Source organism: Squalius cephalus, assembly GCF_949319135.1.
Source record: "Squalius cephalus genome assembly, chromosome: 15".
In the NCBI taxonomy this organism is placed as follows: Eukaryota; Metazoa; Chordata; class Actinopteri; order Cypriniformes; family Leuciscidae; genus Squalius; species Squalius cephalus.
Window position 1 is genome coordinate 17583879 of NC_137136.1, and position 10045 is coordinate 17593923.

General features: G+C 39.2%; 1 protein-coding gene across 2 annotated transcripts in view; it reads right to left on the reverse strand.

Annotated features, from left to right (window-relative positions):
* The window catches only part of LOC307172326 (nuclear pore membrane glycoprotein 210), a 28266-nt gene extending 18709 nt beyond the window's left edge, over positions 1-9557 (reverse strand). For both annotated transcript variants that reach the window (XM_079894622.1, XM_079894621.1), the window contains exons 1-14: positions 9432-9557; positions 8062-8222; positions 6827-6958; positions 6648-6726; positions 6406-6556; positions 5591-5723; positions 4814-4963; positions 4655-4723; positions 4469-4578; positions 4249-4386; positions 1986-2123; positions 1753-1908; positions 1329-1656; positions 282-427 (exon numbers count right to left, since the gene is read on the reverse strand). In XM_079894622.1, the coding sequence (XP_079750748.1) occupies positions 282-427; positions 1329-1656; positions 1753-1908; positions 1986-2123; positions 4249-4386; positions 4469-4578; positions 4655-4723; positions 4814-4963; positions 5591-5723; positions 6406-6556; positions 6648-6726; positions 6827-6958; positions 8062-8222; positions 9432-9553 (2013 nt within the window). In that variant the 5' untranslated portion in view covers positions 9554-9557. The remainder of the gene's footprint in view (positions 1-281; positions 428-1328; positions 1657-1752; positions 1909-1985; positions 2124-4248; positions 4387-4468; positions 4579-4654; positions 4724-4813; positions 4964-5590; positions 5724-6405; positions 6557-6647; positions 6727-6826; positions 6959-8061; positions 8223-9431) is intronic.
* Between the last annotated feature and the right edge of the window lie 488 nt (positions 9558-10045).

Sequence of the window (10045 nt, forward strand, 5' to 3'; positions counted from 1 at the left end):
GAGTGTACCAGAGAGCTCCACTGCTCTCTATGTCCCTGACATGCTACAGAGTCATACATCAGTGATCAGGAGCGCAGTTTCACATTAATCTTCTGCTACATCCAAACAGTTCATTATCTTAATAAATAGCCACCATAGGGCTGATAAATCACCCTTTATACAGACATGACACTTACCACAAATCATACACGCACACACAGTTGTGCACAGACACACACACACACACACACACACACACACACACACACACACACACACACACACACACACAAACAGCATACTTTAAGAGGACTGTAGGCCACCAGTGTTGTCGTCTCACTGATGTTGCATGCCTCTGTTACCACTGTTATGGTAACAACAGCGTGTCCTTGTGAAAGAGCCTCCATTCGGACCCCTCCACAGAATTCAGCACCTGGAGGCAAAGATCCTGGGAGAGAGAGAGAGGGAGGCTGGTTTAAATCAGGTAGATACATTAATAGGTTAAGAAAAAACACAATAAATAATATGTGTACATGTTGCGCTACCACATTGATTTCATTTCATTAAATATTGAGTTCATTAGTTTGACAAATCTCCAACAAATCTTACAGTGAAAACAGGAAATAATTATTTTTAAATCAATCAAAATAATTTTGCTTGGCTTTTTGAGATTGCATGTAACATCTCAGGGAGCTAAATTTAATCTGTGATGTTTCAAGTATTCAAGTATATCTAAATATAGCCTTAAAATATCCCAGTTGGCATATTGTTTTTGTTATATCCTCATTTTCTTAAAACATTTTTTTTTTATGAAAATGGGGTACAACTGTGATGTTGGTCATTTTTATTTGGGTGTAACAAATGCAGTCTCTCTTGTGAATATAACCCAAAAAATTTGACTCTTAAGAATGTTCAAGTTCACAATCCAAGTGCTGGCTTCACGTGCCAGACAGCTGTGCGAGTTATCAGTACGTAAATCCTCTGTCAAACACAAACACGCATACACTCCATCAACTTGATGTTTACGGGCTAATGTACTAACCGGATTACACAGAGAGAGCGCATATTGACTTTCCCAGTGCTTTAAATTAAACCAAGAGAAATGAACTAATTAATCCTATTTTAATTTGTGCGTGCAGTGGAGAGGAAATCCTAAATGGGGGGTGTATGTGTGTGTGTGTAAGCAGTGAGGGGGTCTCTGTGTGTGACTGGGCTGGTAGATGATCACTTATTCTTTATGTTCGATATGCCCAGAATGAATGAAAGGGCCATCAGAGTAAGAGAATATTGAAGAAATCAGTGGAGTATGAATGGATGAACCATGTACAATTGTAGAGATGGAGATGCACCTGTCATGTGTGTAAAGATGCCGGAAGGTTCAGTGTGAACGTGCAGAGAGAGTCGAGAGCAGTCTGTGACGGCCAAAAGATTTCTGTCCTCCAGTACAGATTCTCCACATTGAGGATTTTGTGTATCGGAGAAGAAGTTTGCCTGAGAATTTGTACTGGTGCTCCTGTGAGTGTTTGAATTTTTATCAAAGACATAAGGTGTCTGAGAGCAGGTGTTTGGTGGGTCCTGAATGCCCCAAAGAGCCAAGGGAATATCTATCCTGTCCCCCACACGACAATCGCCCCTCTGAGGAACTAGCTGCAACCGGCCAGGCCATACAACCATCACCTGTACACACATAATGAGAAACATCAGACACAGGAGTTTATATATATATATATATGTGTGTGTGTGTGTTTGTGTGATAGTGAGTGCAAATTTTACCTTCCCGACTACTTTATGTAGGATGTTTTTGGAATCTGAAACCTGAATTTCCGCCTGGCCCCTCCTCTTTCCTGCTAGGACCACCCCTTTTACCATAACTGTGGCAATTCCACTATCAGACATTTCCCATTTCACAGAGCCACTTCCTCCCTCCACCTGAAAACACAGTCAGCTATAGCAAAGAGTCATAATGCTCCAACATATATAGATAACAATATTGATTTTAACGGCACCTGAATTTTGTGCTGATACAGCTTATTGTGGGGTTGCCACGGAAACACAATCACAGAGGGATGCAGGGTAAGAGGGTTGTAGATTTCGACTTCCTGTCGCACTCTGATTGGTGGGATGACAGGCCACTCTTCACCATCCTGTTACATAAGTCGGTTGTCAAAGTAAATAAAAAACATTAATAAAACTAACAGTACTCTAATGGTGGGTAAAGTACTTTATGAAAGACAAATATTTTTCAGACAATATTTAATTTTTTTTATTAAAAATAATATATTATTTTTACAGTATAAATGGGACTTTTCAGTTAACTGAACTGAACCATATACTGCATTTATATTTTGGAAACACGGCCCCTTAAAAGAACCATCATTGTGGGTCTGTGGCAACAAAAACTTTATAAACGCTTGGAATAACACATGAAAGTTACTTTAAATAACTACTTTTACAATAATATAACAGAACATGTCACAGACACAAACTCTAGGTAAATATCACTTAAAGAAGGCTGAGAAATCCCAACCTGATGTAGCCGATACTAACCAGCTCAATAGTCAGCCAAACCACAAAGCAGCACCACAGCGTTCACAGTGAAGGTCTGACAGGAAGATTTACGCCTGCCTAAAGGATGATTTCCCTTGGAGGCAGTTTGGAAGGTTTTCCCTTCATTTTTGTCCAATTAATCGAATGGATGATCCCTATAACTAAGCGGGGATCGACAGGAAGTTGCAGAACGAAACTAACGCAATGTTTCCCCCGGTGCTCATTTTATAGAACCATAACCCTTGCATGACGTTCGGATAAAACTGCCCCCCTCTAAGACGCGTTTCATCTTCTGCAACCACAGTGCCTCCCGCAGATGGAACACGCTGTCTTTTCCTTTTTAAACAATGGGTTTCCCAACACACCCCATGATGCCTCTCTTTACACTTCACAGTGTGTGTGTCCTCATTTCCTGCTCTCTGTCTTATTATGCCCCCTGAGGTGGGGCTCCCCTCTAGATCTGCAAACAGCTTGTGCCATTTACTCCAATAAGACTGAAATGCACTTTTGTGAAATAACCCTTGACTAAACCCCTCAAACTGAGCAATGAACTGAACAAAATCCCAGAAGTAGGATTTTGACACACTGATGACATTGGTATTGTTTAATTAAACCCATGACAATACCCAACAGGGAGCAAAGACCAGCACAAAAATAATGGTATCAGTAAAACCATTTTTCAGGGTTCTGGTAATGCAGTAAACATTTATATTGATGTCTATGTGAAAGTATATAACCATCCATGTACACATTCAGGTTGCTCACTGATGACAAAAAGACAATTTGCTAAGATTTATCCTCCTTAGTTACTGTTGCTTGCTCAGAAAAGGTTTGCAGAACATCCCACAGGAATGAACTGGAGTTGCACATGAAAACACAAGTCTTGTATTCTGTATTGTAAAATTGTTTGTTTAAACCTATAACAACACAAAGTAATTCTATAGACATACACTACAGTTCAAAAGTTTGATGTCAAGTAAATGTATTTTTTTATATTCTACGGGGCTCTTAAATGCTTGATTCTGATTAGTTTATGTATGTTTTAAAGTGTGCAATTATTTTTCAGTAAACGCACAGCTGAAGTAGTTCCAGGAAGGTCTTGCACATTACAGCTCCATATCACTTCGGCAAATTATTTCACTTATTTCAAAGGTCCTTATCGCCTACAACAGCAAAAGACATTGACAAAGCAAATGAATATAACTAACAATAGGATGAAAATGACAAACTATTCCTATGTTTTTACCACAAAACTACGTTTTGTTACCTTTGAAAAGCACACAATTTTTCTCCCGCTCTGTCTCCCATACAAACGCACACACATACAGACACACACACACGGAAACATACACGCGCACAAAAATGTATTGTCAGCGCTGGCCCGTGACTTTATCAATACAATAGGTTCAGAACTGAAAAGCTACTGATATTTCTCAGTAGAGAGGTGGTAACATCTTGGAGCAAGGTAAACTTCGCTATTTAGTAGAGAAGCTGCTCCCGATCACAACGACTGTAAAAATGCATGTAAAAATAGCATCCCTTTAAAATAGCACATTAGGGCACTTTAACGTTTTCCATAAGTGACCATCGCAAAAGGAAGGAAAGAATTACAAGCTATTACATTTTGAAGATTACAAAAACAAATGATTCTTTCCTTGGAATAATGTGCACCGATGAATTGCCAAATCTTTGTATATATATGTGTGTGTGTGTGTGTGTTACCTCAGAGACGATGCTATAAAGTGAGGCCTGTATTAAAGTCTTTCCTTTCATGATGGTCTGCAGGAGATGGCAGGATGGATCAGACAAAGACTCGAGTGCCACTAACCCCTCAGTCTCCTCCACAACAATCACCACATTCTGCACAGGGTTAAAGTTCAGACGTTATGCTCCTGTCAAGAGATGCAGTGGAGCAAACCGTGCAGAAACTATGAAGCACAACCTGTGACAGGTGAACCACATGACCCTTGCTGTCATGGATACGGACAGTCAAATAATACTGCCTCCCCGTCTCCAACACCCACCTGTCCTCTTCCTCCTCAACACTCAATGCTGAAACACACAGACAAATGCAAATAAACATAAACTCTCACACAGGTGTGTAACTCTCATAATATGTGTAACTCACTCATGTAGCTGGGCTGCACCACATACACAGAAGTGCGAGGGAGTTGGGACATTATTTCAGGGGGCAGATCTGAGTCACAATTGAGCTTGGAACCATAACAATATACTCATATGCCCTAAAACATAATGTTTCAGTTAAAAACACAGTTGTGTCGGATACTGTTGTGTTCAACTGATAGTGTCGTATGACCCGGCTTGAGGGCGGTGACTGTTGCTGTTTCACGCTCAACACAGATGATGTCATGATGGTACATTCTGCCCTTGCATCCATCCACAGCCAGGCCGTATCCCTCCTCAGAGAGAGTGACCTCTGCAAAATGACAGAACATTGAGTAATTAGATGCAGGTGTAAAAAATGTAACATATCTCTCTTGACAAACGCAAAGATGTGTTCATGGGATGCAATATAATTATCTAGAAGTGTGAAATCATGTGGTTAGGGTGTTAAAGTGTTAACATGCAGTTTAAATGCCATATTGGCATAAGCATATAAAAGCCACAGGCATATTGGTAATCTCGGGTGTGTGTTTATGTGAAGAGGTGTTGAGGACACTTGTCAAATGAGATTCCTGCGTTCAGCTGGCTTTAGAGGAAAGCTCAACAAAGTCCAGAGCTTAACCAGTGCTTGAATAATAAACATCATGCATACATTTTTAACATTTCTCTGTCAATATCAAGGAGTTGAGTCCTGAACTTTAGTGTCTAGTTTTACAAGCACAATATTGTATTTGAATAAGTATGTCATGATAAAAAGACCACCATTGCTGGTTTGGGATGCTGATATGCTTTTGTCCCTATTGGAGGGAGATGGATTGTTTTTTATGACCAGCAAGCTGCCCTTGGTCAATCAGTTTCACCAGCTTCCAGACCATGAACAACATGGTCCACCAGCTAAACCAGCACCAAAACAGCATAAAGCACCAGATTTTATTTGTACCAGTCTCTCCTTCTTGCTCTGTTTTCCACAGACTGTATCTGATCATGGATCCCTGTAGCAGGTATGTATCTCCAGCTGGACTCAGGTGTAGTCTGTCTATCACAAACAAAGTCACACTGGCTGCTTCTACATGCTGAACACCCACCCATTCACACACACACACACACACACACACACAAATTAGAATATATTATCATTACCATCATTATATTTGATCAGCCCATACATTACAAAACAATTTCTACATGTTTTGTTATCTATGGATAACATGTCTCTAGGGATGCAAAATATGTCAGTAGTACCACATCTGGGTTTTTTTTATGTATTATTTATCAGTATACATATGAATATTCTGTTCAAAAGTTTGGGGTCAGTAAGGTCTTTGAAAGAAATCAGGCTTCAGCCTATTTCCAGACTAAAATGCATGTTTGAGCTGTTTTAACTGAAAGCAACTTGCACTGATATATCTTAAAATATGTCAGTGCCATTGTTTTGTCTCAAGATGCACACCAGTAATGTTTTTTTCTAAAGCACGTTTATAAAAGCTACTTAAATGTCCTAATTGAACGCTTAATCTAAATGCCCTATCTGTGAAACCGGGCCATTATGTAGTGATCCCTAAATTCATTGTATTTAGAACTATTAGTTTTATTTCTAGCATGCTTTATTTATTTATTAATTTTTAGGGAATATAGTATAGAATTTTAATATTGGCCATTAAATGGTTACCAGCCATAACTTGAAAGTAATGATTGGCTTATGTGCATCTGCCATCATTTTAAAATCTACCTATAGTGTTATATGTGCTTTCATACCTTATGTTCAGAGTGTAGAAAAGACACTTTTATAAGTGCTGAGCCACTGTGAATCCCGTACAGCAGGACACTCTCACCCCTCTGACCAACATCCTCTAGAGACAGGATATGAGGTGGGGGAACGTACCCGGCATCGTGGTGACGCACAAACCTATGTTAATCACAGAAAACAAGATGTGCTTTATGCTGATGTGTTTTCCCCATTTCTCTCCCTCTCTCTTCACTTTAAGATCCTTGTTCACCTCACTGTCTGTATTGCATCAGACTCCTTTGCCAGCCACCAATTAAATTGCAAACCAGCCAGACAGCTAAAAGTATTTCCTGTGGATCAGGCCAAGAACAGAGCACAGTCATAACCTTCTCATTCTCAATGAAACGCATCTTCACAGCGTCCAAGGGAAATTTGTGAAATGAAAAGTACCTTCAGAGTCAAATGCCTGGACAGATAACTGCAGTGGGGGGTCGTCGGTAAAAAGCTGTCGAGAAGTCGTGACGATCTTAATCCTTTCAATCCGATCAATGATGACATCACAGCGCAAAATGTGACCTGTCACTAAAATGGGAATGGGTGAAGTCACACTTTTGAACTTAAACATAAAAAAAGTATAATTTTCAACTAAAATTACCCTTACGTTGTCCCAAACCTCTATGAGTTTCTTTCTTCTGTGGAACATATACAGTAAGAGGATATTTTGAAGTTGATTATTTGATATAAGTATTATTCATTGGAATTCACTCACACAAATTGGCATGTCCATTCCACCTAACATGCATGTCTTTGCACTGTTTGGGGGAAACCGGAGCATGCAGAGAAAACCCAAGCTGACACAGAGAGAATATGTAAACTCCACACGGAAAGGAGTAGGGGTTCAACCCAGGCAACTTCTCGCTGTGAGGCGACAGTGCTACCCACTGAGCCATATAAAGAGACATTTTTTGTCCATACAAAGTTCTGTCATGATGGCGCAGGCTGCTAGGTCATTTTTCAAATTTCAAATACTGGTCATCATTTTCTGTAGCAGTTGAAGTGTGCTTTCAGAAACCTCCACCTTCCCCAACTATGGGTAATTCATGTATGCTGTTTTGTACAGCAGCAGCATGTCTTTCTTGCTCACAGCAGCGTTTTGTGTATGTACTGGAAGTCCTGTACTTGCTCTGAAGCAGCCAAGACCAAACATATCAACATTGTCATATCCATTTACCATGCCAACACTCAGAGAGTTGTCATGACAGAAATGCAATGGAAGTCGATGGGAACCAAAACTGTTTGGTTACCAACATTCTTCAAAAATATTTTGTTTCACAGAAGAAAGAACATCTTACAGGTTTGGATCAACATGAGGTTGAATAAATCATGACAGAATTTTCATTTTTAGGGGGACTATCCTTTTAATAGATTGAGAACAACTGTAATGAGATTTAAATGGTGTGCACTGCATTTTAATTCAAGCAGTCAGTGAGCCAAAGAGTGAGCAGGCTGACTGCATTCAGCATTTATTTGTCAATTAAAATGACGGTTAATTTCATATGGAAAATGGCTTCATTATTCATAAATTGCTCATGAAAAAATAACCTATACTCCTGCAATGGCTATGTATGTCCTTCTGTAGAAAGAAAATGCATGTCTATTTATTACTGTCTCCTCCTCTCGCTCACCAGGGTCTTGTGCTTGGACCACAGTACGGATAGGGACAGCCTGGGGGGAGGACAGAGCTGACACCAAGCATTGCTGACTGCAGGAAGAGAGGGGCAGAGGAGCCGGAGGGCTGAGTGCTGAGAGAGGATACACCCTGACAGTCTCAGGCTTAGAGGACACCCTAAAGTCAGACAGACAGCAACAGAGTTAGACACATGACTGCAAGTAAAGAACGCTATTGTCGATATTATTCTTTTCATACTTTTCTGCAAATAATTCAGGCATGTTTCTTTTCAAAAATGTTTTAAATGTAAAAATGTCATGATTAGAATATGAAACTCTGACCCCGACTCAAGGAGTTTAGGGCAAAATGAGGCTACAAAACTGGATTAAGGAATTCTTTTGGATCAAGAAAATATAATCATAATTACTTTAAATTATATATATAAAAACACACAGCAGGTGCAACATGGAAAATGCCTTCCTGATGAAGAATGACTTTGATAATTACACTACAGGTAATTAGGGCAAACATTTTAGGGTTTTATTTTAAATTGTAAAAATATTTCATAATATTACTATTTTCACTGTATTTTTGATTAAATAAATGCAGCCTTGGTGAGCATAAGAGACTTTGTGAGCATAAGAGACTTAAAAAAAAACATTTTAAAATCAACCCAATTAAAAACTTTTGAAGGTAGTGTATAATGTAATGTCATCATTTTGATACAATAAAGAGGAAATGAAAAATTACATATGTGTTAAGAACATTATAGTGATCATTGCTCACTTCCCATGTAAAGCGTATCATTTCACATAAATTGTTGCGGAAACAAAGTTGTGGAACGTTTCGTCTCGTGTCTAATAAGTGAGGCAATCAAATTCCAGTCTAACTTAAGTTATTTTGATACGTGTCGTGTATAAGTTACACATTATAATTGCAAATTGCACTCAAAATTTTCTTTATCAGACTATTTATCTTTATCCTTCCGTTTATAAATGGAAAGGCCTGAGTGAACCATAATTGCGGTCCCTCAGTCAATCACTCTCTCTCTTTCCCCTTTTCTCCCTCAATCTATTCAGGCTTTCACACTATTATCACACCAAAACAGCACATTACTCTAACCAATTTTAAGTTTTTAACATTCTTCTTGCATTTGCAAACATTGGTAGGCCAATTCTTCAGGAAATGCATACTACTGATTTGCAGGACAGTAAATGGGCAAACCAAACTTCACCCTGGAGATGATGTCACAACAAGATTGTTTGAATTGTGTTATTCAGCAAGGAGAAACGAATTGATTGAATTAATTACTTTCAGACATGACAGCTCGTAATGAGACAGAATGGCATGTTAAGCTGAGTATGCTCCACAGCCCCTGTCACTCACCATTTGTAGCATCCTCTCTGTGCTGTCAGTGTGATGTTCACAGGCACATGAACGCTGAGAGGGAACAGCAGCTTGGGAACGTTCAGTTTAGTCGACTTACTGAGTGCAATCAATGAGCTCATTAGCAGAATCACCCAAACTGCTCTCTCCATCATAGGCATGATGAAATTGCAGCTCTCAAAACCAACTACAACACACAACTGAATACTGCTGGTGGCTAAACAATTATTTTGACGTCAAATTCAAAGCAGGACACGAGCAGGAACCGCAAACTAGTTAATCTCATTTGTAAGAGCTACATTTAGGGTTATGCTAGGCGATGGTAAACGGCACTGACTTCGTTAAATGACGCTTGTCGATGTTGATTTTTGAAATAAAGTAGGCTCTTGACTGTAAATCATCGTGTTTTGTTTTTACATGACCCTCAGAACTATTAGTAGCCGTAACCTGTCTGCGCTGTTTTCAAAGTAGGCTATGGGTTTTTTCTAAGGAAAAAAAATGATAGAGTTATGAGGTTTATAAAACCGAGAAGGGGGTCAATTATTTTACAGGGTTTTTTATAATAATTTAATCGTCCGTGAATGTAGGCTAAATGTAAAAAAAAAAAAAAAAAA